This window comes from Emys orbicularis, chromosome 6, assembly GCF_028017835.1.
Source record: "Emys orbicularis isolate rEmyOrb1 chromosome 6, rEmyOrb1.hap1, whole genome shotgun sequence".
In the NCBI taxonomy this organism is placed as follows: Eukaryota; Metazoa; Chordata; order Testudines; family Emydidae; genus Emys; species Emys orbicularis.
This window is the reverse complement of record NC_088688.1, coordinates 92,569,584-92,596,321: the sequence shown is the minus strand read 5'-3', so window position 1 is coordinate 92,596,321 and position 26,738 is coordinate 92,569,584. Positions and strand designations below refer to the sequence as shown.

Genomic DNA, 26,738 nt, shown 5'->3' with positions numbered 1-26,738 from the left:
ATACAGTAGTAGAGAATCCAAGTAATTTGCAACAAAATTTACACTCTGCTGTAAACTAGCCTGAAGCATACCTTGACAGCTCAGTTTTATCTACACAGTTTTATATGCTCTCAGCCTTCACTACTAGACTGTGAATCAGCTATTTTAGAACACTCTTGAAACATGCTAAGATGAAATAGCCAACATCTACAGTAGCAAATCTCAGTATATGTGGTGCATTTTAATACTGGGTATATAAAGCAGTCACACCCTAGTTAATGAGCCACAAGCAATGTTCATATTAGGGGTCCAATGGTCTGACAAAGGCAGCCACGGTGACAAAGCCATCACCCCTGAAGAAGAGAAAGCTCAAGGAGGGGGAAAGTCACTGAAGGGTAACCCCAAAAGATTATCCTAATGGTGTAACATCTCTTCCCTGAAGCCCAATAAGGGAAACAGAAAGCACACTGAAGAGCTGGGTCTTCCAGTCTCCCTGCCCACAACATTACAGAGTGAGACTTGGGCACTTGCTTACCTGAAGAAACTTCTTTCCTACTGTTTAGCTCTCCTCTGGATCCAGGAGCACACTAGACCACCAGCTGTGCTTGCTCACTGTTGGGAGATGCCATTTTGGCATCAGGTGAGAGGACCCCATGCCAGTGTCACTGATTTATAACCTCATACAGCTCCACATGGTGGCAGAAATGTAGTAGTGCAGCGTCCCATTGAGATGAAAAAGAAGTTGCAAAAGCTCTGCTTTTGTTTCTTTATTTTTCTTTCCTTTGACTTGTCATTTCATGGGTGAATGGTTTTGGTTTCCCTTTACTTACACCTGGTCAGAGAAGACTGGGATATTGTGTCAATAGTGTCACAAAGCCAAACATACACACACACACAAAAGCTAATGTAATGGAGGGGATGAAGTTAGAGGCTCAAAGCCATTCTCCTTCCTCGGGGCGAAGAAGACCAGGACAAATCTATTGCAGGCCAGAACTATGCAAGGCACAGAGTTTCTTAGCAAAACATGGATGCGTTGTAAGGGGCAATTCTTTCCTGAACTGAACTATAGCGTGATTCAATTCATTCAGTGACGAATATTTAAATGAAAACACACGATTCTTTTTATTATAGAGCAGAACCATGACTTGTTTCCATCCTTCCTGCCACCACTAAGGTGAGTCTGAAACCCCCAATTTCCATTTTATGGGCCAGATGCTCTGCTCTGCCAAGATCTCTGTGCAGTCGGCGAGGCAAAGCCAGGATTGTCCTGGTGTTGGGGACTCTGGGACTGGGGGGGCTTGCTATGTTGTTCTTACACCAGCCCCTGTTGGTACACACATTGCCCACTGCCACACAGGGTGTGAAGAGGAGAGGTGCTGGGGGTGTTGTGCCTGGCTGCAGGTGGAAGGGAGCAGGGCCACAGAGTGATGTTCTCAGCCTCTCACCAAATGGAGGAATGGTCCCTAGGGAATTGCTCTACACAGTGTCAAATAAAAGCAGCTCCAGGACCAGGGGAGGCATAAGCCATCTTTGCCTTCCCTCACTTAACTACACCCAGCACGTGCTCAGTGCAAGTGAGGCACAGCAATCTCTTTTTAATGACAATGTTTGGCCGGGCATGCTGCCTCAACTCTGCAAGATCAATCTGCATTACCTCCACCAATAACCTCTAAGGGCTTACCCTCCACTCAGGATATACATCAATATGGATTACTGGGATTTGTACATGCTCTTGAGTTTTGCACCAATGTCAAAACTGGTCCCCAGTGTCCTGAGTTCCACCCTTAGCTATGATATATCATGAAAAGAAACTTTACCCTCGGAATCAGAACGCCAACTTTCCACATTTATTGTATCCTTTATACATTTTTACTAGAGAGAATCCAAAGCACACTTCATCATAACAAATAATAAATTAGTTGTTGCCAGATTAATACACCTGAACAAGAAACAACACCCCAGAACCAGATGCCCATCACAATATAAAACTATGATTTAAAATATTTTGCTGTAATATTCTGTCATATTTCATTTACAAAAGTAAAACATATGCTTATGAATCTTACGTGAACTAACTTCAGAGCCAGGAAGGATCTTACAGACTAATTTTAGAGCTCTTTAGGTTCTAAAACAGTCAGGAAACTGTTTCCTGTCAGTTAAATTGACTACTGACTTAAAGATGTACATTTTGAAACACAATAAACCTGCAACATCTCACTGCTGTTTTTACCATTAATCTGTATTGTTTCAAAATATGCAGATCACTCATTCAATTTACCAGAAGAACATAAGAACATAAGAATGGCCCTACTGGATCAGACCAAAGGTCCATCTAGCCCAGTATCCTGTCTTCCAACAGTGGCCAGTGCCAGGTGCCCACAGGTAAACATCAAGTGATCCATCCCCTGTTGCTCATTCCCAGCTTCTGGCAAAAAGATTTCACCTGGAATCTGAGAGACAAGCTAGGTGGGTTTTTGTTGTTGTTGGGAAGAGGTGTTTTTTTGTTTGCTTGGGGGGTGGAGAGGGCTTGTACATTATCCTGTGTAACACAGATTGTGCCAACCTAATTCTGCCTTTGATTAAACACATACAACCATACTGAAGACACTGAGTTTGCACAGGAAAAAGGGAAGGCAGAATCTGGCCCTGCAGCTAGAATATCATTAATAAACCTGTTGATTATGTGAGAGACAGAAACTAATCCAGCTCATTCACTCATAATTGTGCTGGCTCTACAGTACTTAGAGAATGAAAAGTAATAAAAATATATATTTTCCCACTGAAGTAAGCATCTATGATCATGAATATACACAAGCAGTAAATCTAACGAATTTGAAGTAATTTTTTTTAGAGTAAAATTGCATGTTAAGGACAAAATACTTGAAGGTGTTTCAACCATTCTTCAAATTTGCACACTTGTATTTTGGTGCTTACTTTTTGAACAAGGGTGCACAAAGTGTTTGCATGCACAGAGTGAGTAGCTGAGGCCCACGAGGTGCTGAGCACCCTTCATTTCCATTCACTTCAAAAGGAATTGAAAGGACTCAGAACCCAGCACCTAACTCACCAATCTACCCGCTTTGTATCTGCAAATACATTTGTGCATCCACAATGGAATTTTGCCCACCTGAGAATTAAAAGGCAAAAAGTAAGTGCATAAAAACATCAGCACACAAATCCAGAGGCCATTTCAAATAGCTGGCCCCAAATGAAGGAAAACTAAAGCCAACATTTGGTTTCTGTTGCAGTACTTGTGTTAAACTTATTTTTACAATAACAGAAGTACTTGTGGCACCTTAGAGACTAACAAATTTATTAGAGCATAAGCTTTCGTGGGCTACAACCCACGAAAGCTTATGCTCTAATAAATTTGTTAGTCTCTAAGGTGCCACAAGTACTTCTGTTATTTTTGCGGATACAGACTAACACGGCTGCTACTCTGAAACCTGTCATTATTTTTACAATGTTCAGAACATCAGCAAAGTTGGAAAACCCATTAGACTGAGGATGGTATAAGGCTGCCATACGGGGAATAGTCTTAAAGAAAGTAAGACAAACTCCATTTTAAACAAGACTGAACTACTAGCACCCCAAAATATAGAAAACATCCCGAAGGAGCAATCCTTCACTGGCAGGAGGATGGAATGGATGACCTGTCTTTCTCCAGGTTTGCTTGCTGTGATTCTGTGACTCTTGGGTTCAGGCTAAATTAACTCCTGTTGGTGAAGGGAATCCAGAGTGGGGATTCAACCTGGAGAAGGGCACTCAGCGGAAGTGAGTTCTTCCAGGGAAGGGCTGATTTAATCTCCACCCAGACATTATACAAGCCCTGCAGGTGGAAACTGCAGTGGAGATGTGCTGCATAAACTTCTTTGGGCACATTCTTTCCCTGGCCAGCATCAATCACTCTGGGGACTTAGCTGTCTGGCTGCATGGCCCTCAGCAGAGAGGAGACTGTGAGTACATCATGCTTTCCACAACCTCCCTCTCCCCTCCTCCCCCCCAAGGCCGACTTTCTGCTGCAGGGGGCCTTCTCATGGGTCTGCATGTGTGCAGATCCTATGTTAACCTGGCCCTCGGTTTCTGGACTAGCCATGGCCAGCAATACTACACAGTTCCTGGGGCTGGGTGTCCCTCATGTCACTTACAGTAGCTGAGAGAGAGACAACAGGCTTTGCTGATTTGGTCGTGAGGGGGTGTAATAGAATTCTTACTGGAGAATGCAGGTGCGAAGTGAGACATTATATGGGAGAGACAAGGCACAATGAGGGTGGGAATGATGGGGGCTGCAGGACCAACATCAATTCTAGTCTTGGCCGGGCAGGGTCAAACCTACAGGGGTCACAGTTGGAAAAGATTTATTAGACCTTCTGGTCCCTTCCTCTGCCAGTACCAGACTTAGCATCTCACTGCTAAAAATAATATGCAAAACTTCCACATTTCAAATAAGGGAGTGCTGGTAAGGAAACAGCTGTGTGTTGGTTATTACCAGCAGCTGACATGGGACTGAGCTCATTTCTATAGATATGAGATCATTACCCTGACTTTTCATTAGCTCCTGATTAATTCATGAATGGCTTTTCTATTTCTGAAAAGCATTTCATGGATTGCAAAGAAAAAGCCTTCAAAACCAAAGAGAAGTCAGCAACGTGCGGTTTGTATGAATACCTCACAGCAGCTGAACAGCCTAAACAAAGTGAATGTTGAAATCTGCAAATTATGTGATCCTTAACACTCCTCTACCTCAGCAGTCTATAAAATGCCTCCAGTGAGAATCTTAAAGGCTTTAAAAATAGTTTTTGTTTTTCCCTACTTTACTATTCCCATTGTACTCCTGAGGATTGGACAAGCATGACTGTGAGTGTGATCCTGCTAACCCTTACTCCATAGGCGCCGACTCCGTGGGTGCTCCGGGGCTGGAGCACCCACGGGGAAAAATTGGTGGATGCTCTGCACCCACCGGCAGCTCCCCGCCCCAGCTCACCTCCGCCTCAGCTCACCTCTGCCTCCTCCCGTGAGCGCGCCGTCCCCACTTCTCCTCCCAGCGCTTGCTGCCGTAAAACAGCTGTTTCACGGCATAACAAGCTGGGGGAGGGAGGGGGGAAGAGCGGGAATGCGGTGCACTCAGGGGAGGAGGCGGAGAAGAGGCGGGGCTGGGGCGGGGATTTGAGGAAGGAGTCCAATAGGGGCAGGGAGGGGGCGGAGTTGGGGTGGGGACTTTGGGGAAGGGGTTGGAATGGGGGTGGAGCAGGGGTGGAGCTGGGGGTGAGGGGGGTGAGCACCCACCAGAGCCAGAAGAAGTTGGCGCCTATGCCTTACTCACATGAGCAGTCCTATGATGCAACAATCCAGCCCTGAGCAAGAAGTAGCCCACAGGGAACAGATAATGAAGAGTTAACTCAGTCACTTATCCTAATTATAATAAAGTCTAATATGGATGCCTAAAGGAAGGATGCACACTACAGAGCTATTCCTTCCATTCTCCTACCCACTGTCTTGCAGGAAAACTCAAGCATTTACTTACTTTCCTTGGGAAACTACTGTCCTAGCAGTCTGGCCTTGGACCTTAGAAGAAGGCAGCAGTGCTCTCACATGTGGGGATCCCCTTGGGAGTGCTGCTGATTTACGTCTTCCCTCCCACAGCTTCCCACAGTGGCAGGTGTAGTACAGTATTGCAGACTCCCATTCAGATGAATGGGAAACTGAAAATGGTCTTTTTCTGTATTTATTTATTCTGTTCTCATGTCTGGATGGTGTCATTTGCCCTTTACCATCCCTTTGTCAGTCTGTGGTTTAAAACTCTCACACAAACCCATGGGGCTGATAGACTGAAGCCAAAGGGAGCCATCAGTCGAGGGCAATAGAGCTGGTTTCCAGAGACAAGACAAGGCAGTTCATATTAAGACTCTGAAAAGGCCAGATCTCACCAACAAAAGTGGGCTTCTTGATAAGGTTCAATTATTATCTGAAATGGGGTGTTCTTCTAATGGAATATTGCATAACATGGATTTTGTTATAGAACAGACTCCCGACTGGGCTCAGTTCATTCTCTCCTTCCTATACAAAACTGAGCTTACAGCCTATGGATCCTATGTACAGGTATAGAATAACCAGACTCGCTGAATTCAATGAGGCTATCTGCATGAAATGCAGGCTACTAAATGTTCACATTGGAAAGTCTGCCATCACTTTTAGCAAACTAACTAAAAGAGCAAGGAACAACTCAAAGCTTACCATTAAGACCAAAATGCTCGTGTACCAAGCTTGCGTCCTCAGCACCCTCATGTATAGTGGGGAAACATGGACAACTTATGCTCATCAGGAGAAAAGGTTAAACAGTTTCCACCTACGTTGTTTATGCCACATACTCAACACCAAATGGCAGGATAAAGTCACCAACACAGAGGTTCTTCAAAGGGCAAATTTACCAAGTGTGGACAGCCCTGCTCAAGCAAAGACAACTGCGCTGCCTGGGCCATCTGAGTAGGTTGGAAGACAGACGTATACCCAAGGACATGCTATACGGGGAGCTATCAGAGGGAACAAGAATAACAGGACGTCCCAAGCTTCGCTATAAAGACACATGCAAGCGAGATATGAAGGAATTTGGAATTGATCCTGACCAATGGGAAATCTTGGCAAGTGATCGTAACAAGTGGCGCCATCGTCTCCATCAGGGTATCAAAGTCCATGACAGGAGCTGGCTCCTACAGCTTGAAGAGAAAAGAGCCAGTAGGAAGCAAGGAGCTCCCAACCAAGATACGTACATTTGCAATAACTGCCAAAGATCATGCAAATTACGATTGGACTATTCAGTCACGAGACATTGCAAACCATCTACATCATAGGCTGCAATTCCCACCGTCTCTCGCAGATGAAAGGATGCCAACAACCAACCACCTGCATGAGTATAGAATCATAGAATATCAGGATTGGAAGGGATCTCAGGAGGTCATCTAGTCCAACCCCCTGCTCAAAGCAGGACCAATCCCCAGACAGATTTTTGCCCCAGATCCCTAAATGGCCCCCTCAAGGATTGAACTCAAAACCCTAGGTTTAGCAGGCCAATGCTCAAACCACTGGGGTTAGCTGGAGGTCAGACTAGATGATCATGATGGTCCCTTCCCTTAAAGTCTATGAGTCTATGAGGACATTTGGACTCACAGTCTTTAGTTAGGCTCTCATCCTGCAAAGAAAGAGCATGTGCTTAGCTTTATGAACTGTGAGCAATCCCATTCACCGCATAAAGCTAACCATATGCATAGATCTTGGTAGGATCAAGGCATTGGAAGGGATGATGCCACTGTTTTCATTCTCACTCTCTCCAATGCATTTTAGTGGGGCTATAGCAGAACCTCTAGTTTCCCTCCAAAGATCTCTTATAATTCCTTTCCAATGTTTGCATCTATGACTTTCTCTGATTTCTCTGTACCCTCTGTGGGTTTTTTGTACTTGGCAAGCCTCTGACAATAATTCTCTTGTATTATTATGAATAATAACTTAGCATAACACCATATATGGTGCTTCACCAGACAAGCCTACAGTTAAACATGCAGAAAAAGGTTCTAGATGCTATCTTCATAATTTTATTACAAATTCAGTTTAAATAAAATTATTTTATATAATGCAATTATTTGAAATATTTTATTAAAAGAAATGTTTCAAGAAAGGATACACATTTACCACAGGTTCATTTTAACTGGTTGTCTGAAAAAATGTATGTCATACAGTAATTCAGTATTCAAAGGGTCTTGTTTCCTCTCTATACAAGTGCACCAACGAGAATGATGTGCATATATTGAGAAGAGAACTGACTTCTGAAAAAAGCAACTCATTCTAGATAGTCCGTTCTAATGCTGGAACAGTCACAGGTAAGGTAATTCCAAATGTGATACTTGCAGAAAATTCTGCCAACAACCAAAGCCCAAAGATCTGCAGCACCATTATTATTATTTTTAGGCCCTAATGAGCTAATATATGTACACTCTTATGAAAATGATATCTGAGCCACACACTGCAATCATTTAATCAGCTGTCCTTATCCAGCACAGTAGAGTCTCACTTTAAGAAAGAGATTAGACATAACGCCACACAGAAAATGAACCCCGATCAACTCTGAGATGGAGATGTTCGTCTCAACTCTTCAAATTGGAGTCCAGCAGTCGTTGAGTTGTCTCTGCTAAAGGAGTTAGAGTGCATATTACAAAATAGCTCCAAGAATTTTTGTTTAAAAAAATCATTTCTGAAGTCTGTTTTCCAGGCAAGTAGTTTTTTAGGTAATTGTAAATTGTAATCTCAGAGAAATACGATTTTGAAAAACTATTTTAAGTTACAGGACACAAAATTAAGTCCTCTTAATGTACTTACTAATTCACCTCCAGTTAACAATGTTTCCCATACCTAAAGGATAAACAAAGAGAGCCTAATCCTGCACTCCTAACTTGGGCAAAACTCCCACCCAATCTAATGTGACTTGCATGCAGGATTTGGACCAGGATTATTATCCTTTTGTGCAGATCTTACCTTGCTTCCGAAGAAGGGGATTCAGTCATTCTGTGGCACCGCCCCAATTCTCTGTTTCTGCAGTAAGCCACATATGGAGAAGGGCAGATGGGACAGGGTGCTATGCACATTATCCCCTTCAAAACTGCACAGAGTCAATTGAAAAGGTAAGAGAGCCCAAGGCTTTATTACTTTTTCTGTAGCTTGCTTTTGTGCCATTGACCCCCAAATCCCTGGAAGGGATGTTCAAGAGGGAGTGGCCTGGGAAGGAAACCCTGTTAAAGAGCCTCCATTACAGCTGTACTGCCAAGGAGCTTGCTAGGGCACCCAGGGCCCTGGAGTCAGTGTGGGGGCACAGGGTCTATGAATAGACCATCCTGGCTTCCTATGGATCAACTCTTAGGAGTTCTGGGGCTGAACCCTCTGCACACACTGTGCCCATCCTATCTCCCCCAAAATGATCTGGGGAAACCTCCCAGTCTCTTTGGCTCCCACGAATCTTCCATGGAAATGATCGATCTGGCCTATAGTAATTACCACCAGACCTGTCACGAGGATTTTCTGTTGTAAAATGTAATTACAATGCAATTAAGTACATGAAATTTACCACCTAAGTACTCACTATATAACCAGTATATACGTAAACATAAAGACAGTTTACAGAATATTTGCTGTTGTTAAACCAGACGTTCAGGAGGCCTATTGCAATCAGTCGATATTTCAAGTGCCTAAGAGCTCCCTCAGCTCTTCGATTTTAAGTCAGAACTTGTAATTCTACCAGCCAAAATAAGTCTTTAGTGCAACTTTACATTTCTCAAGCAGAAGCTGTTACTTGCACTATCAGTGCTCTGTGAAACTTCTCACTGAGAGAAGCACCTCTAGCCACGTACAGCCTCGGAGATGGATTCCTGTTAAAAATTAGATGGATTTAAATAAGCTATAGGAGAATTTGGTTAGGGTGGAGACTGCAGTAGTTCGTTAATCCATAAACCAGATACAGCATAATCAGTAGCAGTGCAAGCGTCACCACAAAGCTCCCCCATATGACTCAAATTTGACCTAGAGGGAACACTTGTAGATTGTAAGAGAGCTGTTCAGTTTCCATGCCGATTCAGCCTTTAGCCTCTCAGTTCAGGCAATAAGAAAACCAGTAATTGTCATCTGTGAAAATTACATTTTAAATTACACTTGGCATTTCAGAGACAGTTATAAGCAGCATCCGGTTCAAGAGTGTCATCAGTTGTGACAGCAGCCGTACAGAACAGGATCTACATAACTTTTCTTAAAGTCACTGCACACCTTGAAGAGAACGTAGTGCTAGTCTGAGGAGCAGCTGCACGACTAGAACCCATGTTCCTCTATAAATAATCACATAGGCTAAATCAGTGCAAATTAAGCAAGTAGGGAATTTCCACCTTTCTTGCCATCCTTTATGTTCACCCTAATCTTGCCAGCACTGGTGGCTGCTCACGCGGATGCCAGGTATAGCAAAGGAGAAAGAACTACAGGGGCTGCTGTCTGCAATTCTACCACGTTAGGTGATCTTATCTGATGTCATAAGCTAAGAGTGAGACCTTCTCAATATTTGGACGAGAAACCCCCAGCAATGCCCTTATTGCAGCAGGAAGTAGTGCCGGTGAAAAGTGGTGCACTTCTTTTTGAGGCCTTACTGACCAGATGTCCTTGTATAGTGTTGGGGACACTGTGCTATGGGAGAGGACACCTTTCAAATGAGACATGAAAGATGGGTCCTGGCTGCAGGGTGGTCATCAAAGATACTCTGGCTCCTTTTGCAAGAATGTGATTGTTGTTAATCCTGGTGTCCCAATCAAATTCCCGTTTGAATTACAATAAAACCCTGATTATCCAAAACCTAGTTAAGTAAAACAAGGAGGGTGAGGTAATATCTTTTATTGGACCAATTTTGTTATCCAAAGGTTGGAACTATCTGTTTTGTTGTATTGCATCCTCAGCTGCAGAGGAAGGTGGAGAAAGGTGCTCCCTAAGGGCTTGTCTAAATGAATACTTCCTGCAATAGCTTTTCTGCAGTAGCTGCTCCAGGCTTGTCCCCCTTGTAGGTAAGCCCTCAATTATATGTGTGCCACTCAACTAAAGTTAGCAGGGTTGAATTTGTGCATGATTAACTGAGAGCAGAATTTTGCCCAGTTTTCCATTAATAAAAAATGTTAATATCCCATCAAAATGAGTGACATTTGGTTAAAAAAAAAAAAAGCAAGCGTGTGATGGAAAAGAAAATATTTAACATACTCTTTAGGGATATGCTGACAGGTGTGTTTACTCACAGGATTTGTCCTTTAAAATCCAAATGAATTAAATCACTTTGGGCCAAATTCTGAAATCCTTAATTGGGCAAAGTTCCCCTGGACTTAAATGGGATTTCACTCAATGTAAGCATGATAGAATCTGGCCCTTCGTTTGCTGGCTGAGAAATGAAACCACAGACTACTGTTTCACACAGAGTCAATGGATCAAAAATTAGGTCTCCAGTGAAGAAAAATGTTTGAGAAATAGAAACATATTAAAGTGTGGTTATGGTCAGAAAAGGGGCTGTGTAAAAATGCCATCTTCTTACTCAGCAAATCTGCTCCCTGTATGTATCTTGAGCCATGTCACCATACACTAGAGACCTCAGTAATTTTTCCTAATTTTAATAGTTGACCAGTTTTTTACTCCTGCTAATAATGTAGAGGTAACACATCTGAGGAAGACTGAGCTGGATTCTGTTCTCTCTTATAACAGTGGCTGAGATTTGCAAAAGAGCCTAAGATTGTTAGGCACCCAAATCCCTCTGAAATTCAATGGAAGTTGGGCACCTTAACTTGCCTAGACCCCTTTGAAAAACCTAATGAGAACTGTTAAACAAAGTTCCAGCTACAGAATCTTTGCTGCCAGTGCTGATGTACTAACCAGAAAGAACCTAGCATGACTTTCAGATCCCACTATGATGTTTGCAGCATTGGCAATTGGTAAACAAAAAGAAAGAGAGAGAGAGAAATGTTTTTCATGTAAACTAATGAAATGATATCCTAGAGAGATGACAAACAAGGAAATCCATGATGCCACTTTTAGAGTCACTTTTTTGAGTATAATGGCTCTTAAAGTGACTGGGAGTTAAAGAGCACAAAAAATATAGCTTATTTTGGCAATTACAAGTAAATTGCAGTTGTATAGTCAGGAAATAGGGCTGCTTAGCATACTTTTACAACATATTTTCCTGCAGCAATACTAGAAATTTATAAACTTCCTGGATCCGAAATAATTCCAGTAAATCTAAAAGTGAAGAGAAGCATTTAAGCACTAACCTTTCTGATGACAACTACTTAGTAATATCTTTGCTCCAGTGAGTCATCCTGAGGGGAACTCCTCAAAGAGATGGACCTTCTTTCAAGGACATCATCAATTTCAGAATCAGTGGCTCCCTGAAAAAGTCTGTCTGATTAATTTCATTGTTCATCTTCATAAGCACTGTTAATGTACTTAGCCAAAAGCAAACCTATCAGCTGTTTCCAGAGGAGTTAAAACAACGTATTACTATAAGTTCGGGGCAATAAATCTAGGAGATTGTGCTCTATATTTCCCAGCGTTGTTGGCTGGAATCATGTCAGTGAGATAGCAGCAAGTAACACCAGCTTCAGTAAACTCACTGAAACTATGCCTCCATCTAGAAGTTTTTGAAATCACACAACAAGAACAGTTCCTGGTTGATACAAGGCATAAACTGAAAATAATGGGAAGAGCAGAGACAAAACGACTACAAAAGTTTTATGAGCAGAAAAGAGCTGTAGGTACATGAGTACTTTGAATGTAGGGTTCCAAAGAGGCAGTGTGGCTCAGTGGACTGAAAGGGAAGCTCTACTGAGTTCTACTCTAAGCTCTGTCATTGATTTACTGTATGGCAAGTCACTTAAATGTTCAGGCTCAGAGTCATCTCTGGTGCAAAGAGCAACAGAGGCTCCTGTGGCACCTTTAAGACTAACAGAAGTATTGGAGCATAAGCTTTCATGGGTGAATGCCCACTTCATCAGACGCAAGTAATGGAAATTTTGAAAGGCAGGTATAAATCAGTATGGAGATAACGAGGTTAGATCAATCAGGGAGGGTGAGGTGCTCTGCTAGCAGTTGAGGTGTGAACACCAAGGGAGGAGAAACTGCTTCTGTAGTTGGATAGCCATTCACAGTCTTGTTTAATCCTGATCTGATGGTGTCAAATTTGCAAATGAACTGGAGCTCAGCAGTTTCTCTTTGGAGTCTGGTCCTGAAGTTTTTTTGCTGTAAGATGGCTACCTTTACATCTGCTATTGTGTGGCCAGGGAGGTTGAAGTTGGCAATGTACAAAAACCTGTAGGAGAACACTTCAACCTCCCTGGCCACACAATAGCAGATGTAAAGGTAGCCATCTTACAGCAAAAAAACTTCAGGACCAGACTCCAAAGAGAAACTGCTGAGCTCCAGTTCATTTGCAAATTTGACACCATCAGACCAGGATTAAACAAAGACTGTGAATGGCTATCCAACTACAGAAGCAGTTTCTCCTCCCTTGGTGTTCACACCTCAACTGCTAGCAGAGTACCTCACCCTCCCTGATTGAACTAACCTCGTTATCTCCATACTGATTTATACCTGCCTCTGGAAATTTCCATTACTTGCGTCTGATGAAGTGGGCATTCACCCACGAAAGCTTATGCTCCAATACTTCTGTTAGTCTTAAAGGTGCCACAGGACCCTCTGTTGCTTTTTACAGATTCAGACTAACATGGCTACCCCTCTGATATCTCTGGTGTAACTACTCTAAAGTAGATGGAGTTGTAGCAGGGATTAATGTGGACCTGGGAAGTGGATTTGCGCACTAGAGAGTATAAATGTTGGCTCTGTTTGACTTCATGATAAACATCTTTCTAAGTGGGGTCAAGGTCAATTACACTGAATGACACTATAGCTACGTCTACACTACACACCATTTCTGGCAGCATGTGGTGTACATGTAGCTTACACACCACAGTGAAAAGAAACCACATCCACACTCTGATGTGTAGCTCCATGTGTCAGTGAAAGGCTCTGGCAGAGGCAAGGCAGTGGGGAAAGGCTTCAGCAGTGGGGCAGTAGCAGGACACTACTCTGCTAAAAATAGCAAGTGTAGAAGGAGAGGCACAGCTTGGACATGTAGAGAGCCATGTAGAGTATGTAACTCACATGCATACCCACACCCTTCCGGTGTGCCTTTACTCTCCTCACCTAAGCCATGCTTCACTGTTTACACCGCTACTTATACCTATGCTAGAATATACATGGGATGTACACTACAGGCCACCAAAAGAAGCATGCAGGGCAGATGCACCCTTTGTGACGTCAGGGTGTGACAGCAACTGTTTGAATTTTAAGACCCAGAGTTCTTAAATATCCCAGTGAAATGAAAAGCTTGATCCTGCAACCCTTATTCATGCAAGTTCTCCTGTTGACTTCTATCATCCTGTTATGAGGTTAGTATTTATTATTATTAACCCCATTTTACAGATGAGTAAAGGGAGACTGAGAGAACCAGTTTCACTCCTTGTGTAACTTCAGTGGGGATATTCCTATTAGTAAGGGTCAGATAGTTGGCCTGGGGAGAGGGCATCATGGTTCAGATATACATCCTTTCTCTTTTAGTATCAATTAAATGTATTCTGTGCATTTGTTAACTTAGAAATAAGCCAAACAGTGTGGAATGCTTTGAGTAGCTCTGAACATGTAGGTATTTGTGCAAGGCAGCCACGGTAAAGCAGGGCTGTGAATTGCCAATCACTCCCTTAGATCTATTTAAAATTGTATGGGATAGTAGGCTAGATCCAGGAACGCTGAATCCCCACATTAGCGAAGAGATAGCTGTCAATAATGGCATCCAGCTGGCCACTGTGCAGGTTAGGCTCATACATGAACACAAGTACAGTGGCTCACTCCTCAAGATAGTTCAGAGTGCTATTCATATGGACTAGCTGCAGAAGACGTATCAAAAGAGCCTTTCTACTTCAGCAACTGTACTGAAACCATTTCCTTTTGTTCATTCATCTCTCCATGCTTTAGGGTGTGTGGGTTCCAACATTATTACACCTCTTTTTATCCTAAGTCACCCTTACATTTTCAATCCCTTCTCTGTTACAGCCATGGACACCACTGCTGCATTTGTGTTGTATACAGAAGTGGTGGTGAATACCAATGAGACAATACTTAGTTCAGACCTAGCCAGACATTTTTGGGTGAATACTCTGGACGCTGAAAACCCAACTGGAACATTTGTATTATATGTATGGGGGCAGTGGGAGACTGAGTGGACAGAGAAACCTATAACCTGGGAAGGGCAGATAATTAGGTGACACTGTCATATCGGCACCAGCTGCTCTCGAGTTGTAATATTAATACTCACAAAGGAAAGTCTCTGCTTTGCCTGGTTTGAGGTTAGGAGATTCTGCACTCTCTTGTGGATCTTTTCCCAACTGAAATGAGGATTGGAGTATAACCTGCAAAAATGTATCAAAACAGTTACATCCCAAATTCTCCTCTGTCATAAAGACTTTTTTTTTGCCAAGTACCTTATTCATAATGTCCTTTTTCACACACTGACCCATTAAATGTGGAGCTGGCAGGTATAACCAGTTCAAGAAAAAGCAAGAGAGTTTCAAGAGGTGTTTGGCCCTCTTGAAACACAAAATACACCTCTACCCTGATATAACGCGACCTAATATAACACAAATTCGGATATAACGTGGTAAAGCAGCGCTCTAGGGGGGCGGGGCTGCGCACTCCGGCGGATCAAAGCAAGTTCGATATAACGCGGTTTCACCTATAATGCGGTAAGATTTTTTGGCTCCTGAGGACAGCATTATATCGGGGTAGAGGTGTATGTCATGTCATTGAGAATATGATGCACTATTTAAAGGACCCACTTAAGATGGGACTCAGCAATCTTTTGGCTGTGTTCTTCTTACATGGATGTGTTAGTACTGTACAAATGAAGAGAAGAGGAGAACCTGACGTATTCTAATAATGTATCTTAACAGATATTAGTGGCCAAGGCCACCGTTCAGTAAGGCATGTGAGTAGTTCCATTGACTTCAACTCACATATTTAAAGTTAGACACATATTTAAGTGTCCTGCTGATCTAAAGCACAATAGGCATTTTCTTCCTTCTTCTCCTTCTTTCCCTTTTCTGATCTTTCACCCCATCTTTGCCCTTCTGTATCTTTATGAACCTTTTCCTCTCTCATTTTCATTTTTGTCTCCCTCACACTCATTATTCTCAAACGTGCAATAGTTTTACCGGCGGCTGGTTTCTCACAGACCACCCACCTACCCCTTCACGCTGTTTTTCTTTTATTCTGCCATTTCCTTCAGCTTTTTATTATCTCCATTCGTCTCTCGCTCACTCACCCTCTCTCCCTGCTCACATTTGGTGATACTTACTGCTCATTGCATCTGAAGAAGTGAGGTTCTTACCCACGAAAGCTTATGCTCCCAATACTTCTGTTAGTCTTAAAGGTGCCACAGGACCCTCTGTTGCTTTTTACAGATTCAGACTAACACGGCTACCCCTCTGATACTTACTGCTCATTCCCATTCCTTCACTTGAATTATGTTTCATTTTCCTTTTGCTGACATTTTCTCCTTTCTCCCCCACACCAGGTTCCCCACCTCATTCTTCCCCTCACGCTCTCCCCATTTTTCCTAACCTTTTCCCCTGTCTCCTCAAATATTTTCCTTTTCCCCGCCATTCTCTTTCCCTCCCCTTTGATGCTGTCTTCTGCTCTCTTGCACCATCCCTCCTCCCCCCGCTGCATACAGCAAAATAATCCAAAGAAATCTTCCCCTTCCCTGCTGACAGCATTCCCTCCCCTGCACAGAGTGCCGTCAATCAACTATAACATCTTTAAAAGGCTGCATTATAGATGGTTCTGCCATGTAACTAAATGCACAAATTAACGTTATCACTGAAGCCTCCAGGCAATTTGAACATTCGGTTTAAGTCATGCCTAGTATGTTCTGCAGTGCAGGATTTGTACTCTCTTGGGCAGGACCAGTGCATTGATAACAAGCAGGAAATGAATAAGCAAAGTAAAATTTGCAGGCAATGTCACCTGCTGGTTAGAACAAAACGCCAAACCTCTGGGTTCCAGCCTGCTCTGCCACTCCCTTACTTTCAGGTGAAGACACTTAACCACTGTATGCCTCAGGTACCCACTTGGTAAAATGGCCTAATGCTGTTTTCCTAACTCACAGAAGAGGTGTGAGGATTAATCAATGTGCATTAACATTATTGAGAAGTAGTGCAGCTACACCTGCTTTGATTATTATAAGCAAAGGCAAGACTGCTCCTTTATTCCTTGGGAGATAAAGTCCAGGATAAAGATGATTTTTAATTTTGTCCAAAAGCTCACGTTAAAGTAAATGAACATTGAAAAGCACCACAATGATTCTTTTTATAGTCAATAAACATCAGCCGCCAAGGAACAACACATATTCGTCAACAAAGTGCAGCGCTCAGCACCATACTTCCATTATGCGCAGCAATTCAGAGAGTAACTATGCTTTGCAACTCCAGTAAAAGTAAACAGTATTTTACAGAGCTGATCCGCAAAGTGCAGAGCCAACATATTGTTTGCAGGGCTGCACATAATGATAATGAACAGAAAGAATCCAGTTCTTTAAGTGCAGTCCAGGTGATCTCCAATGTTATTCTGATATCATTGTCTCAGTTTAGCCCTGCAGTATATTGCACCACAAAACTATCTCCACAAGCTGCCATTTCATAAGTTGCCACACAACTTTCCAACAACAACAACAAACACCCTTAGATTTAATGAGTTAAACTGTTCAAAATCCTATTCTGAAAAAGCTGCCTAATTCGTTTGTTTGCTCACAGAGATAACCAATCTTGATAAAGCTCTGACACAAACCACACGTGTACCAATAACGTTCACACTGCTGTGTATAAAAAAACAAGTTTTCAAAACACAGCCTCTACACACACAATTTTTCTTTTGGCACATTAGTATTTGCAAGTGATTTCCTAATAGAAGCTCTGTCTCCATGTGCAAAATGGGCATAAAATACATTTAAATTGGATTTGAACATATAAATGATATCACTTGACACATCCAAGAGATCATGCACACACAAAAATCACATGGGCAGGCAACTGTGTGCACAAAAAGAGGCCATTTTGAAAATTTGGCCCCACAAGTTCATCTTACCCTTGTGGCCATAATCAAGAGTTACATGCGAGATTTGGAGATTTGGACTTTGCTGAATTGGTGAAGACGGCTTCTTCCACAGAACAATCATGCTACTATATCTGTGAAATAAGGGGCTGTCATTTTTCTAAGTTCCATCCCAACTTGGCTGCCCTGAAGGTATCAATGATTTTAATAATTTAGTCTACCCAGAAAGAGAGGCTAGGATAGGGGGCTTGAGCAGAGAACTGGTCATGCCAGAAAACCATTAGAGCAGCATAAAGGAAGGAAAGCTCTTTATTAAAGAAATAGCATGTAAAAGGATGCTTTATTAATCAGAAAACACCACAGCTACTTTTGTACCTGTTGGATTGTATAAGTAAAGGAATTGGATACTTAACTTTTTGAACTTTAGGCATCTGAATATGAAAGTTTAGTCCTAATCGCCCATTTATATTATAGTTAAAATTGTTTGAGCACCTAATCACAACGCTTTGCAATACAATTTGTCCCATCTACACAAACATATTAGAGGAACCCTCTTACAACACTATGTTTTTCTGTTCTTGATGATCTCTTGAAGATAAAGAGTCACCAGTGCTTTATTTTCACCTGGCATGCAATGGAGGGGAATTTAGCCAAATTAAGCCATCCTAAGTCTGAGGCTAGTCAGCGCCTCTTTTTTCACACAGAAGCACCTATTTTCCCATCCATTACCCAGACCTATAAACAGAAAGTAAATGGAACATTATCTTTCTGGACTCTTCAGCCTCATACTACATAGAACCCAGCAGTTAGAGAATCAGTGCAAACTGGACAAGGAATAATCAGCAACAAGCCATTCCTAACAATGACCCTGATCCAGCAAAGCACTTAAGCATGTGCTTAACTATAAGCATATGATATTCCCAGTGACTTTATTGTAGCAAGACTGGGACTACTCACATGCTTAAGTTAACTAAATACTTAAGTGCTTTGCTGGATTGATGCCTAATGGGAAAATGATTTAAAAGTTATTTTGATTGATATCCAAAATACTCTGTGTATAGAGGGCTGCGGGGGGATGGGAGGAAGGTGGGATTAACGATTATTCTGAAAGACCCAAGCAGAGACACAACTGTTCCTTAGATTTTCAGATCTTGGGGCAGGGACTGTCTTTTTGTTCTGTGTTTGTATAGCGCCTAGCACAACAGGGTTCTGGTTCAATACAAATAAACAAACAATAATATATGTTCTTGACAATTTTTCTCAGAAAAAAGATCATTTTTCTCAGAAAAAAAGACCATTTTTTCTGTCCTGTTAAGTTTCCCATGTGCACTCTAAAGCGTAGAGCTTTTTCCATTTCTTCTGCAAAACATACTGAACTAGCTCCAGCCTCCCCCGATGCAACATGTGGCTGCCAACAAACTGTTCTAACCTCTGACCTGCATGTTCTGCAATGCAGGACCAATGGACACCAGAGAAATTATTCTTCTTGTACTTTTGGCAACAAATTTCCCCATTCAGCCGAGGCAATCAACAGCCCTTAACATATTTCAGGGTGATAGGCGGACTGAACTCAGCAATGATATCAGCCTTAACTTCTGACTATCAGGTTAAAGTAAGACTCAGGCTGTATTTATAGATAGATACATTAAAGGAAGATTGAAAAGATTGGGACTGTTCAGTTTTAAAAGTCAAATATCCTGGGACATGATACGGATAAAGACTAATGAATGGTGCAGAGAAGATAAATCCTAGCTATTCTTTCTCACAATATAAGAACAAGGTGGGCAGTCAGTGAAGCTTAAAGCCAACAGATTTAAAGCTGATGAAAGGAAATACATTTGTTGTCTGTTTTTCACACAATGGATCAGTTGTGTGTGGAACTAATTGATACTAGATATTATTGAGGCCAAGAGCGCATTTTTATGGCTAATAAGAACATCCAGTTACATAAGGTATGATTTAAAAGATCTTTACAGTACATAAACCTCACATATCAGAACATAAGCCATTAACCATTAATTGATTGGGGTTAGGAAGAAACTTCTTCTATGAATGTATTTTTCCCCAATTGTTCACAATGGGGTTCTTGTACCTTCCTCTCAAGCATCTGGTATTAGTCACTGTCAGAGACAGGATATACTAGACTAGAAGAACCACTGGTTTGTTGCTGTATTGCTATTCCTATGTTTCCATGTACGTTCGCACAGGTCTATATCTTTTAATAATCACTCTCTGAGTACTGTCAAAATGATCCACAGAAACATATCTGAGAGTCACAAACTCCACACCCTTAGAAAGTAGCTTGGATGTTTTTGGTCATTCAACATCACTGCTCCTACTTACAGCATCATGTCACTCAATTACAGATTTTTATACAGGATCAATAACCTGTGTTGCAGAGGAGAGTGACTCCGAACAGGACTAGGTGATCTGTAATGTGGGGAGGTGGCAAATGACGCTGTGCGGTGAAATGTCAAATCTCCTTGAGTAGGAGAACTGCCCGGGTAATTTACAAGTTCATCTGTTTCAAGAGATGATGAATCATGTTCAGATGTGGCCTGTTCATCCGGTTCCCTGATAACCTGTGGAACAAAGAAACATTTTTCTTTAGTTAGAAAGGACACAGGGAGGAGGGCAAGGGGGGGGGGGAGAGAGAGAGAGACGGAGGGGAAAGGAGGAAACAGTGACAGTCTACAGTAGTTTGTTGCATTGGGGGGGGGGAATATCAGGCTGAAGTTGAAAACTCATAATGCCATATGTATAAATGGACTATTTTAAGTATGAGCAAACCCCAGATCTGGGCAGGTAAATGGGAACACTTCAAAAATCTGGACCAAACAGAAGCTCTTATTAGTTGTGAGCCACATTTTCTAATAATAAGCAGAATCAATCACACTGCTGGACAGCTAACCATTAATCACTCACAAAAGCTAATAAAAGTCAACATTTCAGCCAGTCAGAAACAAGTTTATTTGTGAAAGTGTAGTGTAGCGTAGGAACAGATAAGCAAGCTATTTCTACCGTAATGCTCTAAACCTTAATTGTGCTGTATTAGAATGAAGCTCCTTCCCAGTCAGTCAGTCATCTTGACTTTTGATGTTGCAAGGGATTAAGTAGAAAAACAACACAAAGAAGGGCAGTGAAAAAAGCCTATAAAAAACCTGCACCTGCCAGTTGGGAGTTTTTTGGAATATTGACTTCAAGGTGCTTGTGATAGGACAACAAAGAGGTCTGTCTACAGAGCTTATAATTAAATACAGGGCCAGAGCTTGTGCAACAATGTCACTCAAAGCAAACATCTCCATTCTCTCAGTCCCTGAAGCAGTCCCACTTTGGATACTGCTCTTCAGTTCTCTGGCTAAAACCCAACAGAAACCTTGCAGAATCCAAACCTGTTGCAATGTGGTGTGTCAAATTCTGTCCCAGTTATACCTATCTAACCCACCTCTCTGGAGTTAATGACATTGCTGGGTAAAAAGGAGAGCAGAATTTGGCACACTTTCTTTAGAAGAGCCACCTGGGGCAAAAGTACCTCATTCCATTGTTTGCCACAAAAATATACCTGTAAGACACTTTCCCATTTACCGTTCAAATCAGTCAGTGATGAAGCAGTGTAACACAGTTCAACAAGAGACAGGGTGACTTCCAAATGAGCTCACTCATCAGATATTCTGCTATGGAGAAAGACTCAGGGGCACTGTAAAAGGACGAGACTTTTACTTCACTCGTAATGCAGCACAAGCACAATGGAATTTGGTCCAAACTCACCCCATCCCTGGTATTTGCATTTATTCTGAACTAATGCAAGGGCTGAGGCAAATCTTAGCCCGAGCTCCTTCCTGAGCAGCCTATGCTTCAGGATCCTCCCTGGAATAGCTCTGGTCAACCCATGTGACTCTCTCTTGGCTCAGAGAACTCCTCTTTAGCCTTTTACATTCCTGAGGTCAAGCTAATGAGCTCCTCATAGCCTAGCCAGCAGGGCGAGTCAGCTCAAATCGCTTTGCTCCCCCGCACATGGTCCTGTGTGCTGACACCTGGTCATAGATGCTGATGGATAAGCCAGTCTCTGATCACAATCTTTTTTATTCTATGGGTGGATTGTAGTGCCAGGAACTAACACTGATAGTGCTATCTTGATTAAGCCAGGTAAGTGTGGTGCAACTTTCCATAATACACCTCAATCCTGATCCAAAATACCCATATATATTTCAACCCTATACATCTCTTTTGAGCCAAGATTTCTGACTGTGCCAAAATCAGAAAAAAATATAATCACAATTGGCGCTAACACATCTACTACAGTGGCCAATGATTGAATGGGAATGGAGAATGGGCAACCTTTTTCCTCCAATGTGGTCTTAGATTTTGGCACATTGGTAGGATTTAAATATTTCAAAGTGAATTTAGTACTGGTGAAAGGTGGTAGATTGAGAGCACCGGAGATGGAGATGTGTATTGCAGAACAGTAATGCAAACCCTCCGATGCTATCCTATCGATGTGCCTCAACCCAGATGTGTAGAGACCATGTAGAAGTAAGATAGTTCACATTTATTTCTTGGCCTTTCTGCTAAAGTTGCTGAGAAGGATATCAATCAGAGCGGCGGTGGATTTTTTTATGTGAATACCAGTCCAAACTGAGACTATTAACTAATTTCACAGAGACATACAGTAGCTTACCAAACAGCTGTCAGATAGTAATGACTTCCTGTTAATACTGCTCTGAGATTGAATTGAAGTGATGACTTCAGGGCAAATGGCGCCATATTCCATTATTAAAACTGTATGTTTGTCTAGGCCATGATTTCTATTATAATAGATTTCCATGTAGGTTTGTCACAGCCTTAATATCTAAAGTCATGGGTCTTTGTCACCCTGGCCAGATCTCTAGTGAGCTAGATTCTTCTAAGGAGCTTTACAAATTTGGCTCCGTAGATGTCCAGTATAATGAAGTATGGGTAACTGGCCTGATTTTTAAATAGTTTCAACCTATTTTTATGGAAAAATAAAGAATTTTTGCTGAAAACAATGTGACCTGTAACTTTTTGACATTGTGTTCTACAAATTTGTGAGGTTTTTTCCACCCCATAACCAGAGCAGAGCTTTTCTCATAATTTCCCATTACAGATAACCAGACTTAGCCATTACTATCCCCTGAGCCATCAACTGCCCTCATTTAATTCTCTTTTTAAAATATGTAGATTAAACTACTAACAGACGAGATGTAATTTTACAGTTATTTTTTAAATTACCTTAACTGAGGAATTTGATGCTTCACAGCTATCAAAAGATAAAGCTAAAAGAAAAAAGACATTTCAATGGCTGATTATTAGCATTTACTCTTACATTACTACTTTCACTGTTCATCAACATATTAGCATTGAACTCAAAACGTAATCACAAGATGACTAAAAATGTTCCTTGTAGAGTATAGGAATATAAGAGCTGCCATACTGAGTCAGACCATCTTGCCCGGTACCCTGTCTTTGACAGTGGCCGGTACCAGAGCTTCAGGGGAAGTGCAGAGGGGCATGGATCAGCGTTCATGTCGCACTCCCCATCAGTACCCAGCCCGGGCCAGGGAAACCAATGATCCTACCAGCAGACCAAATTTGGTGATTAATCCTGGTCATGTGCCACTTGAGGCATGTTGCACATACATTAAGAAGAAGGGGGAGTGTACACAACAGAGCAATTATGGAGTGATCCACACCTGTCTTGCACACCCGACTTCTGGTAGTCAGAGGTTTAGGGTCATACCGAGCATGGTGTTACATCCCTGACCATCTTGGTTTAATAGCCACAGATGGACCTATCCTCCATGAACTTATCCAGTTCTTTTCTGAATCCAATTATACTTCTGGCCATTACAACATCCCAAAGCAACAAATTCCACAGTTTAGCTGTGTGTTGTGTGAAAAAGTACTTCATTTTGTTTGCATTAAACCTGCTGCCTATTAATTTCATTGGGTGACCCCTGGTTCCTGTATTGTGGTAAAGGAGAAACAACACTTCTCTATTTACTTTTTTCACACCAGTCATAATTTTATAGACCTCTATCATATCCCCCCTTAGTCATCTTTTCTAAGCTGAGTAGCCCTAATCTTTTTAGTCTCTCCTTATAGGGAAGCCATTCCATACCCTTGATCATCTTTGTGACCCTTCTCTGAACCTTTTCCAGTTTCACTATATCCTTTTTGAGATGGGTCAATCAGAACTGGACACAGTATTCAAGGTGGCATTATGGTATTTTCTGGCTTATTTTCTATCCCTTCTTTAATAGTTCCTAACATACTGTCAGCCTTTTTGACTGTCGCTGCGCACTGAGCGGAAGTTTTCAGAGAACCACCCATGGGTGACTCCGAGATCTCTTTCTTGGGTGGGAATAGCTAATTTAGAATCCATCACTGTACAGTGATTCTCAACCAGGGATCCAGGGACCCCTGAGAGGCTGCAAGCAGGTTTCAGGGGGTCTGCCAAAATAAAGCAGAGAGCAGGGCCGGCATTAGATTCGCTAGATCCCAGAGCAGAAAGCTGAAGCCCGAGTCCTGTCGCCTGGTGCTGAAGCCAAAGCCCAAGCAACTTAGCTTCATGGGACCCCCTGTGGCATGGGGCCCCAGGCATTTACCCTGCTTGCTACTCGCTAACACCAGCCCTGGCTTTTTATCTACTGGATATGAAGAAAAACAGATGGGTGATGGAGTTTTTATAGCATGTTGGGGGGGCCTCAGAAAGAAAAAGACTGAGACCCCTGACAGTGGATATGTTGAGGTTAATTCAAATGACCAAAAAACTGAAATATTATGGTCCAGATTCTCTCCTTCGACAACATCCGTTTGGCACAGAGAGGAGAACCTGTCAGGATCAGGGAGAGGGATCTGAATGTCAGACTTTGTTGTCTCCATCTTGTGAATTATTACTAATGAGACAGGCTCTACAGGCACTGAAGTTTTGCCAGGTGAAATGCACTGGAGGATCATGTCCTCAGTCCTACCTGTGCTGGCTCTGCAGGGCTAACAGGAGCAAAGAGAACTATAATCATAGCATTGTTAATAAATGCAACAGATATGAGCCTAACTACCTTAAAGGAAATATCTGAGTAAGAAGGTGGCATTTTTACAAAGTCACTTTTCCGAGTAGAAGTGACTATTTGAAGAACTTCCCCTTTGAGTATATGGCTTTCTTTCTTTTCCCAATGTGCTGATTACTTGATGAATATTCAGCTTGTGACAAGGATCAGAACAAAATACAAACAATTATATATCTTCATGGCCTCAGGGGGCCTGATCCAAAGCACATTGAAGGCAATGGGAGTATTTCTACTGACTTCAATGGCCTTTGGACAAGTCCCTTAGAGAAAAGACTTCCTGACTGAGGTAGCACATAACAATGGAGAAGAGGAGGTAATGTTGGTCTGTGGACAACAACTCTTTCCTTCAAAAGAGCATGCTACTAAACAAGAGAGAAATCAGCTCCCATGCTAAACTGTCATGTAGTATTGATGCATACTGTAAAACAGCAGCCATGTTCCTCTATCCCAGCAATGGCTGCAATTCAGCAGTGAGCATATTTTTGCATTTCAGGCCAGATTCTGCCACTCTTACTCACTCCAAGTAGTGCTTCAATCCTCAAACAACCCCTTTGAAATGGGAGTGGAAGAATGCAGGCCATAGTTTTCAAACACCTTCAGAATTAGGATAAATGGTGCTATTACTTCTATAATTAGCATCATTTTATTTTTTATTAAAAACAAATTATAAGTACCTCGTTTCAATTGAAATTCAAGCGAATTCCTTGCTGAGCTCACATTTTGTTTTGGATTTCGATAAGGTAACTGTGACGAAGTTTTTTCACCAAATGGGTTAGAACTGTCTACCTGAAATGAAAGAGATATGGTATGAGGTAATATCTTCTATTGGACCAACCTCTGTTGGTGGAAGGGACAAGCTTTCGAGCTTCACAGAGTTCTTCTTCAGGTCTGGAGAAGGTTTCCAGGGGCCCAAGCTAAATACAAGGTGGGACTGATTGCTAGGTTCACACATGTTGTAGGAGACCACTTAAAATGAAGTGGGCAATTAACACTTCTGCAGAAGTAGGCCATCGAGGGTTATTAGGCAGCAGGATATGTCACAAACAGTTGTCATGGACCATAAAACCAGTGTCTCTACTCATATATTCAGCGTGTGACAACAATCAGAAACACTGCAAACAACTATCTAAAATGAAGGAAAAATATGAAGCTGCATTTTTTATTCTGTGAAAACTAGGTCTGGACATGAACATATTTGCAGCTGCTTACAGCCTATAAAGAAAAGAATAAAAAAATATTGTTTCTTCCCTTCCCTCCATTTCTTTCTTTCACAACTACAAAAATATACAAAAGAGGAGAACGATATACACAGCACAGTGCAGACATTTCAGCAAAACCACCTCGTTTAAAAAACACTGGGATTCTGACATTACTGATGTTTTCAGAATAAGGAAATGACCAGTATGTAGACACCATCTTGTTATAAAAGAGGTAGGGGCTGTGGCACTAGAACATTGAGTTTTCTTTTAAATTTGTGGTTAGGACAGTTTTGAAAAATGCTTTCATCTTCACGAAGACTCAAAAAATCTTTCATCTTCATGGAACAGGGGACTCAAAAAATGTATGCCCTTCATGGATTGCAACAGGGTATCTACAGAAATTTAAAACATTATAAATGACCATTTAAAATAAAATTAAACTACAAACTGGGGAAAACGATACATAGATAATGTAGTGGATTGGCTGGGGTATTTAGATAGATAGGTAGATAGATAAGTAACTAGATAGATCTGTCTGTCTCTCTGCCAGGATCTAATTTAGGCTCCTCTACAATACCCATCACCTTAACATATAAAAATACTGAGATACAGCACTTTTAAATCCCCCACCCCTTTTCCATATATATATATGGTGTATATGGTGTATATATATATACACCTCACATGGGCACTGTGATGCTTAATTAGCTAGTGTTTGTAAAGTACTTTGAGATCTTCAGATGAAAGGCCCCATCAG

The 26,738-nt window shown here is 41.9% G+C and overlaps 1 protein-coding gene across 1 annotated transcript in view; it reads right to left on the bottom strand.

The window, feature by feature from the left end:
* Window positions 1-11,822: 11,822 nt before the first annotated feature.
* The window catches only part of SPATA6L (spermatogenesis associated 6 like), a 32,550-nt gene continuing 17,634 nt past the window's right edge, over window positions 11,823-26,738 (bottom strand). Inside the window, exons 8-12 of the mRNA XM_065406983.1 lie at window positions 25,457-25,568; window positions 22,945-22,988; window positions 20,083-20,276; window positions 14,903-14,996; window positions 11,823-11,921 (exon numbers count right to left, since the gene is read on the bottom strand). Of these exons, the coding sequence (XP_065263055.1) occupies window positions 11,823-11,921; window positions 14,903-14,996; window positions 20,083-20,276; window positions 22,945-22,988; window positions 25,457-25,568 (543 nt within the window). The remainder of the gene's footprint in view (window positions 11,922-14,902; window positions 14,997-20,082; window positions 20,277-22,944; window positions 22,989-25,456; window positions 25,569-26,738) is intronic.